The sequence below is a fragment of the Hyla sarda genome, chromosome 1, assembly GCF_029499605.1.
Source record: "Hyla sarda isolate aHylSar1 chromosome 1, aHylSar1.hap1, whole genome shotgun sequence".
Lineage (NCBI taxonomy): Eukaryota > Metazoa > Chordata > Amphibia > Anura > Hylidae > Hyla > Hyla sarda.
Genome location: NC_079189.1, coordinates 242,904,183 through 242,925,718, shown reverse-complemented (window position 1 = coordinate 242,925,718; position 21,536 = coordinate 242,904,183). Strand labels below are relative to the sequence as shown.

The 21,536-nt window shown below is 39.4% G+C and overlaps 1 protein-coding gene across 1 annotated transcript in view; it reads right to left on the bottom strand.

The window, feature by feature from the left end:
* The window catches only part of LOC130357522 (low-density lipoprotein receptor-related protein 2-like), an 88,440-nt gene that overhangs the window by 55,189 nt on the left and 11,715 nt on the right, over positions 1–21,536 (bottom strand). Inside the window, exons 4-16 of the mRNA XM_056560249.1 lie at positions 19,770–19,997; positions 17,022–17,135; positions 16,573–16,692; positions 15,656–15,781; positions 14,257–14,469; positions 13,427–13,595; positions 11,185–11,353; positions 10,582–10,810; positions 10,123–10,248; positions 9,799–10,017; positions 9,267–9,569; positions 2,744–2,953; positions 2,505–2,615 (exon numbers count right to left, since the gene is read on the bottom strand). Coding sequence (XP_056416224.1) covers positions 2,505–2,615; positions 2,744–2,953; positions 9,267–9,569; positions 9,799–10,017; positions 10,123–10,248; positions 10,582–10,810; positions 11,185–11,353; positions 13,427–13,595; positions 14,257–14,469; positions 15,656–15,781; positions 16,573–16,692; positions 17,022–17,135; positions 19,770–19,997 — 2,337 coding nt within the window. The remainder of the gene's footprint in view (positions 1–2,504; positions 2,616–2,743; positions 2,954–9,266; positions 9,570–9,798; positions 10,018–10,122; positions 10,249–10,581; positions 10,811–11,184; positions 11,354–13,426; positions 13,596–14,256; positions 14,470–15,655; positions 15,782–16,572; positions 16,693–17,021; positions 17,136–19,769; positions 19,998–21,536) is intronic.

The window sequence follows — 21,536 nt, the reverse complement described above, 5'->3', positions numbered from 1 at the left end:
ATGGCCTGCAGTGTGTGTACAGTTGGTATCTACTATTATATGCTCACTGTATGGGGCGACTATTGGTCTTTGTAAAGTGGATTTTATTCAGTAGCATTTTTGCGTTAAGTCATTACATGGTGGTAATGTGGTTGAGACGGTATTGTTATCCAGTAACAATCTGGAACCCTTGTATACTAGGGTTATTGGCCATAGCCTTCAGCATAATTTTATTTAGTAATTGTTTGATTTATTTAGATGATATAGCCCTTTGAAATATCAGGTGGGGTAGTCAGCAGGTAATCGGGATGTTAATGCCTGAAAATGTACCTACAAGTTTGGGGGGGGGGGGGCGCGCAGGGGGTTATGACACCCTCATTACAGTCACCCTGTCTAATGAGAGAGAAATTGCAGTCAAGTGATCTGTAAAGAACAGGAATTCTTAGTTTTTGTACCACTAAGCCTGAAATGAAGCCAAGATTTCAGGTTTTATTAGATAATAAAATGGGGTGGGGGGGGGACTTACATTAAATTTGCACTGTCAGATTTAAACATTATTTATATCTTGGCAAAGCTAACTTCTAATGTACTTCATGAGAAAATGTGCTTTCTATAGAACTTGGCTTTGTCCAAGCTGAAGCACAGGCATGGACAGAGTCCAGTAAGTGAGGGTGAGCTAGCACATCTGTGCTCTGTCTGATCGCATTCCTCTGTGCTCTCTCCTGTCCCATCAAGTCCCCGTGAGTCATTGTTATGGTATTGTCTAGTATATTAAGTATGTACATCTATTATAAATTACAACACAAATGGACAAACAGCTGCGATGTGCAGCTGTTTGTCCATTTGTGTTGTAATTTATAATTTTGATCTATTTGTATTTTGATCTACTTGCTTCTAAGCATAATTTCAAAAACTAAAGTAGATCAAAATATAAATGGTGGATGCGTGGCTGTGTTTCTTTGTGTTGTACATTTGTAGTCTCTCCCTTCTTCCATGGCCAGCACTCCGCTCCACCCATTCGGCCCAGGCATTTTTAGTTAGCAGGAGGCTGCATGGGGGTTTCCTCCTACCATTCTCCCAGCCCCCTGGCAGTGAGCACATGGTAGGTTTCACACTGGTGTGGTTCTCCGTGGTGGCCATTGTTTCTGTGGGGCTTTGTCTGTGGGGTGGAGTGGCCCAAAGCCAGGGGCTTGGTTGGGCAGCAGTGGGGCTGCCTGGCCACTGGGTCGCTCCCCGTGGGCATGGTGTCTGATGCAGTGGTTGCCGGCAGTGTCAGGTTAGGGACCCACTCTGACTAGGTGGCCTTGATGTGAAGAGTGGGCTTGTACCTTTTGATCAAAAGGTATACTAAACCTGTTTTTGAAATTATGCTGAGAAGCAAGTAGATCAAAATACAAATGGTAGATGTGCAGCTGAGTTTCTCCATTTGTGTTGTACATCTATTATAAGTATTGTAGAGTGAATGTAAGATATATACAAAAGGTTATTAGGATGTTTACCCTGTATAGGACCTTCCTATGGTCATGTGATATGTTATCACATGATATACCCAGGTAACCAGGCAACCAGCAACCAATGGGCTTTTAGTCCAGCCCCCTGATATATAAGAGTCTGTAGGCTCCATATTCTGTCTCTTGTTCCATCACTCTTATCTCCTGGACCAAAAAGCACGCACAAGTCCTGTACATGTCTATTACAGCTAGGCCAAAGCCTAGAAGTATGCAGTCACATCAAGTTATGCAATTATTGCAACTACAGGTCCAAGCAAGCCTGAGATGTTCCCTGTGTCCTGTCACCTCTGTGGAAGTTGGCCATTTGTAAAGACTTTTGCCTTCTACAGTAAAGTTCCAGTTGCATCAAAACTCTACTTTGGACTCCTTTACTATATGCTGTTTATGATTGGTTGTCGGTGGTACCCTACACCATACAACTACATCCTGGTGTCACTAACACTAGGGGTTACCACCATTTGGCCCTGCTACCTACACCGCTACACCTCGTGGTCCCGCCATAACACCGGTGGCTCACCACATTTATAAGCCATTCTTTTATGAATTACATTACAAAGGTTAAGATTTTGCCAAGATGTACAACTTACAAGTTTTGTATCTGACAGTGCCCATTTAAAGTTTTTCTGCTTAAGGGAAAATAAAAAATAAAAAAAAATAACAGGTCCTTTGATGACATATTGCCTTTAAAAGAAACTGCCGGTGAACTGGTCTCACTGCTCTGAGGAAATGTGAATCAGCCAAAATAATGCAATATAGACCCTGGAGCTTGACATTAAGAAGATTCTTTAAGCCATATTGTGATCTTGGTAAAAGATGCAAATCAATGGGTTGGCTGAGGTACATAATTAGCTATATATTTAGGACAATAGGAGGTAGCATTATTCTTTGTTTTGTTGCCCAAATTGTTTCACACCATATGCAAGTTTCCCCCCCCCCCCCCTTCTCTATCATCAAGAGCCAAGGATTTTTATGCTCTTTACACCAGAAGAATGTTCTGAAGTCCTGTGAACTTACTATCAGAGCAGCTATCTTGGTCATCTGGACACAGACAGTGTATGACTTCTTCGGTGCCAGGCACACAGATCTCTTCTGACCTACAGCCACCATTACATGCAGATCGAATGCCTTAATATAAAAAATAAATACAAATAAAGTTTGCTTGCAACAAACCCAGGCCAATAAAGGTTTTACTAGACTTCTCTAAAAAAAAAAAAAAAAAAAAAAAAAAAAAAAAAAAGAAAAAAAATCACCACCTTTTACATGACTGGAGGTCAATATTACAAGCTTTGTCAAGTTTACGCTGTTAACATTGGAGACAATCTTCATAGTTTTTCTGTCCCATATCTCAATAACTGGTTTGTTGTAAGAAATCACATATGGCTCTAAGGAATCCATCAGTATACTTGTGAAATTGTCTTTTAAGTGGAAAAGTCGATCTTTAAAAAGGCCAAAGGAATACAAACCTAGAATAAAAGTTAAAAATTAGGTAATTCATAGGTATAGAGCCAATACACATTGATTGTTGACTTTACTTTATTGCACAAAACGGTTTCAGTATATAAACAGGAAGACTAAAAAGAGTATTGTTTTGTCCATCAATATTGTACTAAAATGCAAGAGCTACTCTATGGAAGCTGCCCCTCTATAAGCAGACCCATGCCCTTATCTGACTGCCCACCACTTTTGGGAACCCCTTTGCAAACACTTTGGAATTATGAGTGCTTGAGATATGGAAGCTGGATCACCATTACCAAGACTGGAGCAAAAATAAGAGGAGATTGAAAAGGGACATCAAGAGGGAGATTCTGCAAGTATAGTACCACATCATTACAGCTAATAAAGCAGGCATGGGGGCATTTACCATTCCATAGAGCATTACCATGAAGGGTGCCAATCACACCAAGATACAATAGAAGAATATATGAGCAAGAGTAGGTGGTCGGCACTATAGCACATGGATTGGGGTAATCCAATGTAGGTGATCGTTAGCCACTGATCGAAAAGTCAAGGAAGACCTGTATCAAAGCAGAGTCCATAACCAAGTGGAAAGGGATCTTTGCACACATTTGTCACTTGATACCCCCGTGAAGACCCTTGCCAGCTTGCTCAGTTAAATAGCACATCAGCTAGTGAAGCACTAAAGTGGATCTACAAGTACAACACAGAATTAATCAGAAAAAAAAAATCAGTATCTTGACACCAACTTGTACTCAAAAAAGCTACTATAATCCTGTATGGTTTTTAAAACACACTTGCATTAAACTGTCAGTAAGTCAGGTGTACAGTTTTCCAAAAACCCTCGCTTTTGAGGTTCTCTTGCAAGGGGCCTTGAATAAGGCTTACAGCTTTATTGAAATTTAGGTTTGTGGGAATACTCCGTGACACATGGTTACCCCACTCAAGCCACGTGATTAACCTCTTAAGGACCCAGGACGTATGGGTACGTCCTTGGTCCCAGTCCTGCGATATAACGCGGGGTCACACGGTGACCCCGCATCATATCGCGGCGCGCTATTAACCCTTTAGCCGCGCGTTCAAAGCTGAGCTGTGCGGCTAAAAACGAAAGTGAAAGTTGCCGGTTAGCTCAGGGAGCTATTCGGGATCGCCGCGGTATAATCGCACCATCCCGAACAGCTGTAGCACAGGAGGAAGTCTTCTTATCTTCTCCTGCGCTGTCTGATCGCCGAATGAATGCTTCAAGCCTGAGATCCAGGCTTGAGCAATCAATCGCCGAACACAGTGATTGATCCATCTCCATAGAAATGAATCAATCAGTAAATGCAATGTTATAGCCCCCTATAGGAGCTATAATATTGCATAAGAAAAGTGTAAAAAAAAAATCCTTAACCCTTTCAATTATCCCTTCCCCTAATAAAAGTTTTAATCACCCGGCATTTCCAAGAATAAAAAAATTAAAAAAATTAAAAAAGTGTAAATAATAAAAATAAACATGTGGTATCACCGCGTGCAGAAATGTCCAAATTATAAAGATATACCGCTTTTTAAACCGCTCGTTCAATGGCAAAAATTCCAAAGTCCAAAATAGCGCATTTTTGATCACTTTTTATACCACAAAAGTGAATAAAAAAAGTGATCAAGAAGTCTGATCAGAACAAAAATGGTACTGCTAAAACCTTCAGATGACGGCGCAAAAAATAAGCCCTCATAGCGCCCTGAACACAGAAAAATAAAAGTTATAGGGGTCTGAAGATGACCATTTTAAACGTACACATTTTCCTGCATGTATTCATGATTTTTTTCAGAAGTGATACAAAATCAAACCTATAGAAGTAGGGCATCATTTTAACCGTATGGACCTACAGAATAAAGATAAGGTATCATTTTTGCCGAAAAATTTATTGCATAAAAACGGAAGCTCCCAAAACTTAAAAAGGTGTTCTCATCAATTATGTCGCACATTGATTTTTTTCTCCCCGTTTCACCGTAGATTTTTGGGTAAAATGACTAATGTCATTACAAAGTAGAATTAGTGACGCAAAAAATAAGCCAGATAGAATTTTAGGTGAAAATTTTTAAGAGTTATGATTTTTTAAAGTTAAGGAGGAAAATTGAAAATGAAAAAAAACGGAAAAAGCCCGAGTCCTTAAGGGGTTACAACCCTTTTTCAGCTACAATGCAGTCAATATACACAATCCTATTTCTGGCATCATGAACTTGACATATTACACCATAGCCTATCACACCAGGAATAAGATTGAAAGCCATGCTTTGGACTAGGAATCAAGTAGGGATTTATCCTGGAACCCAATAGGAGATTGCTGGGGGACAAGGAGTGGCAAAGGAGATCTGCTGGAACCAGTAATTCCACACAAAACATGAGTGTCTCATTTAGAATACACTACACATGCGTGCTAACTATCAGACACTTTAAACCAGCTTTCTGTATACTCTTTTAGAAGACTTGAGCAAATTTGATTAACTGGCTCAGAGGTTTTAATTGTATTTTGTTTTTTTATATTTAATCAGTTACCTAGAAGGTTTCCTGGTTGTTCATGTTACACACTGAAAGATCATATCACCACATGTTTACCAAAGCACACCAATAAAAAATAAGCAGTGTCAGAGGCCTTAAAACAGTGATCTGGTTGGTTGCTATGGACAATATATACCCTGTACGGAATTGTAATGTCCCAGTACAGGACCTGGTCCTGCACTACACTGATGCCCTGTCAGGTCGAGTCGCCCAGTGACTATGCCATTTTTAGACTCATTTGTTGCCATAGGATTATAGTCAGTACATTAATGTATAGTTAATCTGAAGGACCTGTGGAGTGTTAACATGTGTTGTCACATATTACCCAGAGAGCTCATTAAAGCCTCCATTAAACCATAACTGGTTGAGGACTTTCCTTAACTAGCCATTGGAATAGCGGATATACTGTTAGTGTGGTTCCGCTACAAAAAGCCACTCTAGCGTCACGAACACTATGGGTTAACAACATCTTACGCCATACCTTGGTGGTACACCACACAATACAGTTCCCACTTCATGTAAAACCAAAAAGGGACTGCAGTTTCATTCAGAACGATCATTCAAGCAGGCTTAATGGCTGATGCCATAGAACACTAGCCTTATTTGCTGCTAGTCGAGATGAGGGAAGTTAGTGATTCAATTAGTCATGAACTTCTCAGCTCGGCAGTTCCTGACTTTAGCCTGCATAAATTAGTCCAGCTTTCAGGTGCTCTGGTGGGCTGGAGCCTCCCCTAGGACTGTCCAGCTTTTCCAGCCCAAAGCACCATAAAGCTGGACTAATTTATGCAGGCTAAAGTAAGCAATCGCAGAGCCGAGAAGTTCTTGACTAATCGAATAACTAACTTCACTCCTCTCTAGCTGCTAATGTAGGAATATTGTCAAAGTTTCGCAAACCTGTTTGTCGGATTATTCGAAGACCACCACATCATCTATCCCCACCCACTTTTCAGCAACTGTACTTACTACCGCAGATACATAGATGATATTTTCTTCATATGGAAAGGCAATGAACAAGACCAAAACACTTTTCGCCAATATCACAACAACGCACGCCACACAAACTCATAACCAAGCCGAATTCCTGGATGTCCAGGTTTACCATCAAGACAAAGAAACTCCACACAAAAACCTTCCTAAAAGTTTATGGCAACAGTTTTAGACTTTCAGTGCTCATTGCAAAAAAAAAAAAAAAAAAAAAAAAAAGGCAAAACATTCCATACGGACAATTCAAATACATCTGAAGAAACTGTACTACAGATAACTGCTTCAAATCTCAATGTAACATCCTCAAAGCCTGCTTTATTGCAAACAAATATCCCAAACCTCTAATTAAAGCATTATATGACAGAGCCTCTGCTCTCAAAACGATTGTCAAGCCCCTAAACAAACCCATAATCAAAATCCTGCAGATCTATCCACCAACTTCATCACGTTTACAAAATCCTTCCCAAAAAAACCCGGGTTCACAGAGTTTGCACCCCAAAATATTTTGGCTCCCAGTTGTCTGCGCAGCAAACCCAGCCATATCACCTTCAAATTTTTTTTTGTCTCTGAAAGGCTGCTACAAATGTGGCCTACCCAAATGCAAATGCTGCAATACCATCTCACAAATGCAAGAATTTCACGGTCAGTCACCAAACAAACATTTGCCATCAAAGCTTCTCAATGTGATATATCTTCTACAATGTTCATGTGGACCACAATATGTCGGACGCACCAGATGTTTCAGGGAAAGGTTAAACACCGGAGTAATACCCCCCAAGGTTTTCTATTGCACAGCATTTCCAGACATCTCACACATTCACACACTGGCGACTTCAGCCACATCACTGCCATCCCTAAAGATGCTCCCCAACGCTTCAATATACTCAATTTTTGGATCCACGAACTTCAAACACTTGTTCCTCAGGGTTTGAATAAAATCAAATGCAACTTTTTACATCCCACATATCCAATCATGCTTATGTCGCCATATAGACATTTAAATTTATCTTAAATTCCCATTGTGTTGCACCACATGCCAAGATTCCAGTGACATTTAAGTCCCATTACTCCCATATCAGCTTTTCCGTGTCAAGTGAGCCCTCAATATAACTATTCATCATTTTTTCCCCATATAATGTGTACTGTCCATCCAGATACTCTTATCATAAAGCTCTACACCATCTATCCATACATCATTCCATGCCACTTATTCCCCATATGTCTCGCTATCACTATATAGCCACACACCATCCATAGAGCTCCTAAACATCTGTATATATACACACACACACACACACTTCAACCATTGCACCTATGTGCCCCCCTCATCCCTGAGCATCCTGTAATATGCATCTATACAACAAATAACTCCTCATCCACTGTCTATTTACAATCTTCACAACACACCACCATGTACGCCGATATATTCATCTTTATTCTTTATGGTTATACCTTCTTCTATTGCCCCGCTGATCAGCATCGCTACACAGCCTCAGACAGCGCTCTCACTGACATCTCTCCAGTGAGACACGCAGCACGGCTTGCTGCTCCACCCACGGATTTTCATTGGCTAAACAATCAGGTGACTCCCAGCCTGGCAACGTATCCTAGCAATGGCTCCAGCAGAGACACGACTTCCACAGCCATGCACTCAATGTGGCTAGCGATCTGTCCCGCCTCTGGCCACCCCTAACCACTACAAACATTGCTCCCAAACATCATAAAATAGCCACTATCTGCTTATTTATTTGAGAATAAGGTTTTATATAACTTAATTATGCACATTTTAAGCATATCCTTTTTAATGCGCCATGTCCCCTCCCAGTCACATTGGCGCCATTTTTACTCCCTCTATATACCTGCAATGTTTGTTACTGCTAAGAGAATAAACCTGTTCATTCTTTCAGCAGAGTCAGCAATGTGAATTACTGTCGCAGAAAGTCTGTCCACAAAAGCAGCAGAATTCCATTGAAAACTGTGGAAGGCTTCTGCACTGGAACTTATGAGCTGAATTTTTCCGCCGTATTCCACAGTGTGAATGGGCTCTTAGGAAGAACACTAAATGACTTCGACAATGTGCTAAATGAATTGTGCCGCCATCTGATTTTTGATGACCTTCAGTAAACTAAACCAAGTTACACCTTTGTCTGGCTGTTCTAAGAGCATGACTACAAACTACCATCTTCAATGCAGCCCCATTTTAGTACACCAGCTCAAGGAGAGTCTCTGTGGGAGCCCTATGCCCACTTTGACTATAGTGACCACAGTGAGGACTACAAGCCTAAACATTGCCTCAAACATCCTTCCATTGTTCCAACTGCATTAACTACACATTGCCACATGTGTGTCAGCCAGGCATTGGGGTTTATTCGGAAAAAATAAAAATAGTATGCTTTTGACTGGCTATTCCACTTATTCATCTAATGAAGATCTGAACTGGCATTTGGGATTGATATATGCAGTGGAGCTATTAGTGAACCATACCATTTTTTTATGTTTATACAGAATGTAGCAATGCTGTATAGTTTATTACAGTTTGGATCTAATTCAGGTGGCAAGTAATCCTTTGTGTATACATTATCTACCACTAGCTCTATTCGAGGGCATTAACTATGTCAACACTAATCAACTGAGGTTTGCCCACCAGCTTGTGAACAAAACTTTTTCATGCCTTCAGATGAGGGTCTTACAGGCTATATACATAAAGATAAAATACAACATTTAGAGAGAGAAACAAAGGCACATTTTAAAATGTTAAGGTCTCAGACAGCACAATTTTTTTAGTATAGGTTACTTACTGTAATCTGGTGAGGTCCACAAAATGCTTTGGGACTTTATATCTAAAGTCATTTGCACAAACCCAGTGCCATTCAATACATTCTCCACTTCAGCACCAATAAGATTCATCTGCCGAATTAGGTTCTCTTCTACAACATATAGTAATGCCTTCTCCCAGTTAAGCAGCAAGTGTTGTATAGCATTAATGGACTGGTAAATAATCTTTGTCCCCGATCCAGTGTGCTTGGTCACACAAACTTTGTATTTTTCACAAGAAAGCCAATAAATGTTTCCTGTAGCAATATCTATTTTAACCATACACACTAAAAAAAAAAAAAAAAAAAAAAAAAAAAAAAAACATTTACACACCTGATTTTCACAAGACATTTGAATGTAACCCTCCAACATTTAGAAATTTTACCACACATGTAAATTAGTTTGGTTAACTTTCTATACTAATTTTAAAAGTGTAGCTTTATTATACCTTTCACTAGTGCTAAAAAAACAGACCAAGTATATATAGTCTTTTGTAGTAGAACATCCTAAAAATACCTGCACCACCCGTTTGGATAACTTTAGGATTCTCAAAGAGGCTATTAGATCGTAGGAGAAGACCATGGTCATCTGTCCAGTATATGAGGTCTCGTTTCCAGTCAACATCCATCAAATTTATCTTTAGTGCCTGCCAGACATCAGTCTGTTTCACAACACCTTGAAATCCAAATTCCAATAAGTGAATTCCATTGCCAGTGCCATACATGACCTTCAAGCCTAATAAAAAAATAAAAAAAAAAAACACAAAATACCAAAGTTAAAAAATACTGAAAATCTAAATACAAAAAGGCAACTGATTAAGCAAATTGGGAGTATAGTCACCTTCACATTTTCCAGATGGTAAAAGATACATTCCTGCAGGGCAGGCACACTTATACGATTTGGTCAAAACAGGCGACAGCAAACAAATGTGACTGCAGGTCCTATGAGAACATGGGGATCGTTCCTCTGGGAAGAATAAAATGCAGTTAATATCTTAAACATTGTCTTCTATGAAAGGGCGGTGGACACAGTGACCTATACATGGGAGGTCACAGATTTAGAAGTAGTGTGTTGATTGCTTTCCTCTGACAAATGCTTATATAAAAAACATCAAGGTTAGATTTGAAGTTTTGTTTAGGAGGGCCAAACCACAATTGTTTATTTTTCTCCTCTGTAGGCTTCTAGCAGTATGCCTTGGTTCCTCTTTTAACAGTCTTGTACTCATAAGTCATTTTTCAAGGTTAGCTTTAAAAGCCATCAATAGCCATAACAAACAATGCGAGAACTTTAAACACTTACCAATAGGTTGCTGTAGCTCATGTAGTACAGAAAATGCAGATATAGCAGATGTGTTTAGCAAAAGCCTTCTATCCATTGGATTGTTTCTCGGCAAAGAATATAGATAGTTTTCATCAGCCAAAAAGAACCATCCTTCAAAAATGGACAAACCCAGGGCATTCTGGTCTTTATGCAGAATATCCGGGAAGGTAAATCTACCACTTCCATCAGTTTTAATAGTCTCAATTGACTAAAAAAATAAAAAATTAAAAATTAAAGTAATCCTATCAGAATAAAAAAAAAATTAATAAAGTGTGCTGCGCTCTACTTAGAAGCGGTGTGTACAATGCCTTACAGATGTGTTTACATGAAAATCAACCACCTCAGCAACTGTCAACCTTGAATTCATTCATTGTACTCATAGCAAAGTTCTGCGTGTGTTGATAAAACTTAATACAAATTGTTATTTTCACGTATCAAATAAGTCTCACTACCATTATTAGGGTTTCTAATGGGGGTAATTGAGCAGCACTTGCATTCTCTTACTTCCCAGATGATCATAAAGTGACGACAGATCATAGGAGTATTGCCACTTTATAAAGTAATAGCATAATACTAAGTTACCTCCTTGTACTCGCTAATCCAGTATAAGCGGGATGTAATGTAGTCAAGGGTGAGGCTTGTTGGCTGTTCCATAGGTACATACAAGATCACATGCCGATCTGATCCATCCATGCCAGCTGTCTCCAGAGTGGTATTACCGTTTTTACCATAGTTTACCCAGTACATGTATCTGGACAAAAAAAAAAAAAGTGATGTGAAATTGAAAAAAAAATAAAATATAAAAAATGCTTTGATACTTTAGGTAGGCCTGATTACATCAATACCAAAATGTGTTTAGTTTTCATTATGTTTTACCAATATAAAACATTTTAGGCTTTTTTTTATTGCCATTTTTTGACCACTATAACATTTTTATTTTTTCATATACTGGGCTGTATGAGGGCTCATTTTTCATGCCATAATCTGCTGTTTGTATCGTACCATTCTGGTATTGGACTTTGATTGCTTTTTACTTCATTTTTTCTGGATATGATAAAAATAATTACCCAAACACAGAATTGTGTTTATGTCAATGCCATCGACTGTATGGGATATTTAATGTTATTTTAATAGTTCAGACAATTATGCAGGTGCCAATACTAAATCCATTTATTTTTAGCATGTATTCCCATTTTTCATATAAAAAAAAATTATAATAAATAATAATTGTAAAGGGGGTAGTGTGAACTTCAAGGTGTTAATGGTCAATGTTCAATGTGTTTATATTAAATTAATTTTTAAGTTTAAAAAACCCTTAGTCCCCTGACGAACTTTAACCTGTTGGGGACAGAGGGCGTACCTGTATGCCCTTCGCCCACACCCTTTCTATAAAGCAGGCCCTGACCTGCTATGATGTGGCGTGGCCCACGCCACATCATAGCAGGTCGGGGCCGGCCTCTAATGTCCGGGACCTGTGGCTAATAGCGTGGAGCACTGATCGCGGTGCGGCACGTTATTAACCCTTTAGACGTGGCGTTCAAAGTTGAACGCTGTGTCTAAAGTGAAAGTAAACTAATGCCAGTTAACTCAGGGGCTGTTTGGGATCGCCACAGCATCATGAACAGGAGGGTCCCTTACCTGCCTCCTGGTGTCCAATTGCCAAATGACTGCTCAGTGCCTGAGATCCAGGCATGAGGAGTCAAGTGGCAGAATCATTGATCAATATAAAAGATCAGTGTGTCCCATGTTCTAGCTCCCATAGGGGGCTATAACTTTGCAAAAAATAAAAAAAAGTGAAGATCATTTAACCCCTTCCAATATAAGTTTGAATCACCCCCCTTTTCCCATTTAAAAACAAGAAAAAAAAAGCATGTGATATCGCCACATGCGGAAATGTCTGAATTATAAAAATATTAAAACACAGTCAATGGCGTACGCGCATAAAAAAATTCCAAAGTCCAAAATAGAGTAAAACGGCACAAAAAAATAGCCCTCATCTCGCCCCGTACGCAAAAAAAAAAAAAGTTCTAGGGGGTCAAAAGATGACAATTTGAAACAAGTTTTCCTGCATGTAATTATGATTTTTTCCAGAAGTATGACAAAAAGTGTACTATGTAGAAAAAGAAGCCCCCAAAAGTTACAAAATGGGGTTTGTCAATTTTGTCTCAATGATTTTTTTTTGTTTTGCTGTAGATTTTTGGGTAAAATGACTGATGTCATTAGAAGGTAGAATTGGTGGTGCAAAAAATAAGCCATCATATGGATTTTTAGGTGCAAAGTTTAAAGTTATGATTTTTTAAAGGGTGAGTAAAAACGAACATGCAAAAAAAAAAAAAAAAAAGGGAAAAACCCTGGGTCCTTAAGGGGTTAATGAGGTTTACTCTTAATAGGGAGATTTACTAGAAGCCCTTCTAACAATTTGCATTAGAGATTTTAATTCTGTGTTGGAGTGTATTAGAATACTGTAGCAGCTGGGATCCATGAAAGGTGAGAGGAGGTGCAGAGTAATTCCTTCACGAAGTGAATGGTGCACACCGCCTCCCAAAGTCCTGCAGTAGGATAGGCTGAAAGCCAAAAAAGGTCTATTGGGCACTGAGAACTTTGTTTAAGGCCCATTCAGAAACCTAGTAGTACACATGTTAATATAGCAACTGCAAGGTTTGTAAAACATGCTCCCTGAAAAAAACAAAGACCAGATACACATTAATTTGCTCCAATGCCCATACACCTGCATCACCGGGAATATTCAAGACCTTACATTGATAATGTTATAATGCAACAAATAAAATTATAAAAAGTCACTAGAAACAAACATTCACATTACCTTTTTTGTGGAAAGACAATAAGCTGATCAGGTACAATGCTCTTTACAAGGATGTCAACATAGCCCTGCCCATTGATCAACCCTACAGAAATTGATTTACGCACACTGCTGGACCAATAAAGCTGGCCTGTAATCCAGTCCACAGATATGCTGTTAACATTACCAACATCTGCAATGAAGAAAAAAAACTCCATTAGCCATACTACAGTACTGAAATCCATAACCGTGGATCATATTACTTTGTAAGAAATTTAGGAAAAGATGTCCAGCACAGTAGCTCATGACACAGGGCGAGCTGAATTATACACTTCTCATGCACTTTGTAAGTAGGATCAAAATGGAGTTGTGGCCTACTAGTTAGTTAATGCTAGAAGAAATTATGACTTTCACACACTTGGTACTGAAGTTTAAAGGAGGCCTTACAAAAAAGGTGCATCCGGTATTTTAAAGGGAACCTGTCACATTGAAAATGCAGTCCAATCTGCAGGCATTATGTTACAGAACAGAGCTGAACAGATAGTTTTTATAGTTTTGGGGGAAATTTCCAGAACATGTAGCTATTCATCGAAATATTTAGGCTAGTCAGTCAAGTGGGTGGTCCTACCCCGACAGCTCTTTGTACACCCCAAACTATATATCAATCTGTTTAGCACCTCCTGCTCTGTAATATTGTGTTGCATTTTCAATGTGACAGGTTTCCATTAAACTAAATACACATCTGTTTGGACTGTCACACATACCATACATTTTACAGTTTTTATACGGCTATATTCAAATGACAGCATTTCAAAATTATATACATTTTTATTTTTTATTGTTTCTTACAGTACCTGGATAGAGGGCAGTTGAGTTTTTGCGTCCAATCGTGAAAGACTGCAGAGTTTTGTTCTCATCTATCCAGAAATAGGATTCATTAGACAAGTAATAAGCAGCAGCAATAGGCTGACCATGAACTGGAAGAAGACGCAGGTAGTCGCCACTCCATGCATCCATTATACCAATTTCACCCCTTTTTGCTACTAGCAGTATTACTGTAGCATTACCTAGAATAGGAATTAAAGTTTGCACAGAGAAAAAAAAAAGTTAATATGTAGAGCAAGGCACTTACTGTATAGCAATATATTGTATGATACCAACCAGAAAACACACTTTGTGGCATAATAGAATAAAAAAATAAAAAAAAAAAAAACACAAGTCCATTGAGTTTAACCTAAGATCCTACTTTTTTATAGTGTGGCTGCAAGTGTGTGTTTTTTGGGAGGGAAATAATTGTAAGTGACCAAGTAGATACTGATCCTACAGTCTCTTCTTCCTGACACCCTTGTCTTGTCAAGGCCCTTTCACACTACTGTTCTGCACCATCAATAACAGCCATCAAACTTTTTTTTCAGAGTTTGACGGCCGTCATTTTGACAGGTCATAACTAGCAATAACAGGTCCCAATGGACCCCATTATAGTCAATGGGGTCCGTCGGGCACTGCTATTTTCAGAGAGAATAGCGGAGAAAGACTGTGCAAGCACAAATTTTTTCCCGCTATTTGCGATCCTAAAATAAAGGGCTTCACACTGCCGGAGACAAATTGCAGCGTGAATGTAGCCTGACCTATTAAAGAGTGTCTAACCCTTCAGGATCATCCAGCAGAGATGGGGCTTGCAGAGGTGAATGCAATGGTATCCCTTTTGCTGGGGATACATACCCCATTACTGACACAGGTGATCATTTTTTACTTTATGTACATTCTGGGTTGATGTCCTATAGTAAACATATTTACCTATAACTTTGTTTCAAAGAAGCAGGAAAATAATCGGCAACTCACCGCAACCAGCTGAAAAAATCTTTTATTTCATACTCACAAATATGTTACGTGGGAAGAGGGTAGTGGGGGGGACACAGGATGGCGACCAAGCTCCGTTTTGCACGGTGATCGTGCTTCCTCCGGCCGCCGGAGGAAGCACGATCACCGTGCAAAACGAAGCTTGGTCGCCATCCTGTGTCCCCCCACTACCCTCTTCCCACGTAACATATTTGTGAGTATGAAAAGAGGATTTTTTTCAGCTGGTTGCAGCGAGTTGCCGATTATTTTCCTGCTTCTTTGAAATGTCTTCATACACTATTGTCAGAGCACCACCTCCAGCATTCCTAGTCCAAGTCTGCCATTTCATCATTGTTCTATACTCCGATAGGGAAGTAGTGCCGTGCTGGCTATCTACGAACTGTGTCTATTTACCTATAACTTCACACACTGTTCCTTCTTCAAGTTCAAATCCTTTAGTACAACCACAAGTGAAGGATCCATTCGAGTTGCTGCAAAGCTGATGACAAGGACTATAATCCATAGAACATTCGTCAATATCTACATTATACAGAAAAGGGAGTAGTTATTAGGCTTTAGATAAAAAAAATAAAAAAAATAAAAAAACTGCATGTTGCAATCCGTCAGTTTCTTTGTGACCTGTAACTTTTTTTCTGCTATTACAAAGAAGCATTCCAGAGAATTTTTATCTTATATAGTGAAGCATTTGCTATTAGAGAATAATGTGGAGGGAAGAGCGTTTTACCACAAAACGGTCGTTGGGGTTTGGTATAGATATTGTTTCGCACCCACAGGTTATTGCCGTTTTCATACTATATACTTCTTACATTTGGTCTATTGTCCGTACCATATCCTTGTATTTCATATGTGAATTCCTAGTGTTATTTTATATCTTATATACTGTGCTCTCTCCTTACCTATACCTTGTATCTGACTGGTGCTGTGCTGTTTTGCTCTATGTATGTTTTAACATTTTTTAATATTGTTGTTTAAATAAAGATTGTTTATATTTTGTCTATATTCTAGTTTCTGGTGCATTTTTTGTAGGTGTACTAGTTTTAGGATTTGCAACCTCATTTATTCAGGATACTAGTGTATGTTCTGAAAATCCCAAAACTGGACACAGATTTGTTCTTATTTTGTGGAGCATATGCCAGGCTTGGTCCGAGTGGGGAGTGGGAGCTACACAGTATTGAACTGGAGACTAAAAACTAGCTTCGCTTCAATACAAAAAAGCCCATTATCAGGCATGTTTGTAGTAGAAAGCAGCCATGTTTTTTTTCTAATTCTGTGTATCTTTTTGCACTTGACTAATTCATTTTAAGTCTCACCAGCACATCTAAGTCTGTCTGGCTCGAGTTTCCAGCCTTTGTAGCAGGAACAGTTGACACCCCACGCAACATCTTCACATTTCTGTGAGCAGCCACCATTATCATTAGCGCAAGATCGACCTTAAAAAAAAAAATAAAAAAAAAATACTCAAGGCATCACTTTATGGGCATAAGATTGAAACATGAGTAAATAAACTGTCTTTTAAAGTTATGGATTATAAGTTTATCAAACATAATATGGCTAAAGCAGGCATGTCCTCTAAACAGGTAAAAACGCCCCAAAAAAAAAAAATAATAATAATAAAGTCTTTACCTGTAAAGTAATGGAGTATAAAGATTTTATGAAACAGATTGATGATTAAGTGATTTATTTTAAACTTCTTGAGATTAACTATTGTATTACTCTACCCGCTCAAGTACTTGACAAAACATTCATACAAAATACTTACCACAAACATCGGCTTCATCTGAGCCATCAGGGCAGTCTACTTCTTTGTTACAGACTTTACTGTCCTTCAAACATTTTCCATCACCACATTTAAAGAATCCTTTACCACAAAGATCTTTAAAAAAAAAAAAAGAAAAAAAAAAAAGTAAAAAAAATTTGCACATTTATGGAAAAATAGAATTAACTTTTACAACTGCTTAAGAGAATAGCTATAATTATACTTCAAAATACAGCATGTGACTTTCCCTTTTTTAAAAGCATATTTCTGGCAGCTAATTTTACAACCCATTGACTTCAAGGAAAATACACAACAGCAAAATAAGGCACGTGACCCTACCCCAACAAGAAAAATTGCTATGAGACATTTCCTTACACTGCACTTAGAGGGGTTCTCCACCTAAAATAGGGGATAAGTTGTCCAATAACATGGGGGGGGGTCCGGCTGGCCTTGGTTGTGACTTCACACCACACCCCCCTCCATTCATGTCTAAGAGGATGTGTGACTACTGATTGGACATAAATGAAGGGGACCTGGCGTGATGTCACGATCACCCGAACCAGGCGTTCTGAACATAAGTGTTCAGAACGCTAGGATGTGGGCCCAGAGATTGCTGGTCCCAGCGGCCGGTCCCCCCGTGATCAGACATCTTATCCCCTAGCCTTTGGATAGAGGATAAGGTGTCTAGGGGCAGAGTACTACATTAACTTATAATTGGAGAGACTTTCATATGCGTCTGTTTATAGTTTGAGCTGTGAAGTATAAAGCCATTAAACACAATGGTAATGGAGTGTGGGTTTCTCTTCTGTGCACCAAAAAAAATAAAAAATAAAGAAATTAACCCAAAATATAAAGCACACACCATGATGCTTGGCATTTAAGGTTTACTACACTAAAATTTCAGGCCAAAGCCACCCTTCTCCCAGGAAAAAAAAAAAAAAAAAAAAAAAAAAAAAAAAAAAAAGGCACAGAGATGCAGTAAGACACTGTATCCAGCCCAAGAGTGTCCTTATACATTGCATTTCATGCTGTGCAGCATAAAATTGCTCTTAATCTCTACTTAACTCTACGCTGTCAAATTGCCACGATTTGTAGTGCAACACTACTTTTATTTGCTACACTGTTCTCAGACATGCAGCAAATAAAGCTACATACAGGTTCTTCTAAAAAAAAAAATTAGCATATTGTGCTAAAGTTCATTATTTTCCATAATGTAATGATAAAAATTAAACTTTCATATATTTTAGATTCATTGCACACCAACTGAAATATTTCAGGTCTTTTATCGTTTTAATACTGATGATTTTGGCACACAGCTCATGAAAACCCCAAATTCCCATCTCAAAAAATTAGCATATTTCATCTGACCAATAAAAGAAAAGTGTTTAATACAAAAAAAAGTCAACCTTCAAATAAGTATGTTCAGTTATGCACTCAATACTTGGTCGGGAATCCTTTTGCAGAAATGACTGCTTCAATGCGGCGTGGCATGGAGGCAATCAGCCTGTGGCACTGCTGAGGTGTTATGGAGGCCCAGGATGCTTCGATAGAGGCCTTAAGCTCATCCAGAGTGTTGGGTCTTGCGTCTCAGCTTTTTCTTCACAATATCCCACAGATTCTCTATGGGGTTCAGGTCAGGAGAGTTGGCAGGCCAATTGAGCACAATACCATGGTCAGTAAACCATTTACCAGTGGTTTTGGCACTGTGAGCAGGTGCCAGGTCGTGCTGAAAAATGAAATCTTCATCTCCACAAAGCTTTTCAGGAGATGGAAGCATGAAGTGCTCCAAAATCTCCTTGATAGCTAGCTGCATTGACCCTGCCCTTGATAAAACACAGTGGACCAACACCAGCAGCTGGCATGGCACCCCAGACCAACACTGACTGTGGGTACTTGACACTGGACTTCAGGCATTTTGGCATTTCCTTCTCCCCAGTCTTCCTTCAGACTCTGGCACCTTGATTTCCGAATGACATGCAAAATTTGCTTTCATCCGAAAAAAGTACTTTGGACCACTGAGCAACAGTCCAGTGGTGCTTCTCTGTAGCCCAGGTCCGGCGCTACTGCCGCTATTTCTGGTTCAAAAGTGGCTTGACCTGGGGAATGCGGCACCTGTAGCCCATTTCCTGCACACGCCTGTGCACAGTGGCTCTGGATGTTTATACTCCAGACTCAGTCCACTGCTTCCGCAGGTCCCCAAGGTCTGTAATCGGGCCTTCTCCACAATCTTCCTCAGGGTCCAGTCACCTCTTCTCGTTGGAGCGTTTTCTGCCACATTTTTTCCTTCCCATTGAGGTGCCTTGATACAGCAGTCTGGGAACAGCCTATTTGTTCAGGAATTTCTCGTGTCTCACCCTCTTGCTTAAGGGCGTCAATGATGGCCTTCTGGACAGCAGGCAGGTTGGCAGTCTTACCCATGATTGCGGTTTTGAGTACTGAACCAGGCTGGGAGTTTTTAAAAACCTTAGGAATCTTTTGCAGGTGATTAGAGTTAGTTGATTCAGATGATTAGGTTAATAGCTCGTTTAGAGCACCTTTTCATGATATGCTAATTTTTTGAGATAGGAATTTGGGGTTTTCATGAGCTGTATGCCAAAATCAGTATTAAGACAATAAAAAGGCATGAAATATTTCAGTTGGTGTGCAATGAATCTAAAATATGAAAGTTAAATTTTTTTTTTTTTTTTTTTTTTTTTTAGAAGAACCTGTATATAAGCACCACATGCACACATTTGGTCCCATGATACTAACCACAAGACTCTTCATCAGACCCATCTCCACAGCTGTTTATTCCATCGCATTGCCAGGACTCCATAATGCACACTTTATTCCTGCACTGCACCTGATGTTCCATACAACTCTGCGTTGAACAGTTCTGTTCATCTGAACCATTTCCACAGTCATTGTGACCATCACAAACCTCCCATTCGTGGATGCATTCGTCACTATTGGCACACTGGATTTTGTTACCTGTGCAGGCTAAAAAGGCAATTTTATTTATTTTTTTATCAGAAAGTACATACAGTGTATCACATGCCACTACAACTGCCAAACATAAGGACAATTGCTTCTAGCCATCTAGACTGCTATGTGACCTGTAAATGTTTGCATAGGGTATAAGATATGCACATTAGATTCACATGACCGTATCAGATCCTCCTCGCAATTATCACAAAAATCCAGCACAGCTGACCACACTAGTGTGAGGAAGGCGCTTAACAGAACCTTTAATGTTCCTCCGCTCTTATAGCATGTCGAGAATCTTTAAAAGCAAACCTTGTTACAAGCTGCTAAAATGTATGATCAATAATGAACTATTCAGAGTTCATTAAATCAGAAATGCACATCACAGATCCCCATAATATAGAATCAGTATAGTTTCTCCCAACGAGTTTCTATCGCTTACAGTGGCAATGTCATCAGGGGAGTATCCTAAGATACTTGGGGCTAAGTACAGTAACCTCTCAAAGTGATTATAACAAGATCAAGCAGCAGATTAACAACCCTAACAGATCCAGAGTTTCACCATATATATGATCAGGGGGAGCGTATAAGCAGGATTCCTCATCCAGGACATGACCCCAGATGTAGGCAATCCCTGTTCAGCATTTCTGCATGAGTACAACGGCAGTGGCAGAGGGGTCAGCCGTGTTCACCTGACCTGTGTGCTGGTCAGGTGAACACGGCTGACCCCTTTGCCACTGCGGGAGCGCGCTGCCATTGTACTCCCTGCGGGAATACTTAACAGCCATTGCCTACATATGGGGGTCATGTCCTGGATGAGGAATCCTGCCTATACACTCCACCTGATGGTATACATGGTCAAACTGTTCGGGTGGTTAATCGGCTGCTTGATCTTACTGTTGTAATGTACCCTTTATGAGAGAGGTTACTGTACTTACCCCAAGTATCTTAGGATACTCCCCTGATTATGTCGCTGCTATAAGGGGTAGAAACGCGTTGGGAGAAACTATACTGATGTTTCTATATAGTGGGGGATCTGTGATGTGCATTTCTGATTTAATACACTATGAACAGTTCATTGTTGATCACACATTTTAGCAGCTTGTAACAAAGTTTGCTTTTTTGCTTTTCAAAAATTAATATCTCAATATAAGAGCACAATTTATTTTGTGTTTTTAGAGGAATATTAAAAGGTTCTGTTTTAAGCACCTTCCTCACACTGGTGCGGTCAGCTGGTGCTGGATTTTTGTGCCTAGAGTGTAAGTCTGCTATTCTGTAGACAAGTTGACTGGGGAACTGCAAAGCATTTTGGAAAAATCAGAAGTTTTTTGGCAAAAGACTTAGAGCACCTAGCTGGCCATAGGCATAAGATTAAGGTTATTCATGGGAAACCAAGTTTTTAATTTACCAGTGGCTATATTATATGAAATGGTGGATAACTAAGAATTCATAGTAAAGTGCAGAGTCTGGAGGAGGCTGATTTAAGTGGAATTCTCCTGAAATTTTTAGACAAATTCAGTGTGAATGGGGCCCTAAGGAGGTTGTAGGGGAGAA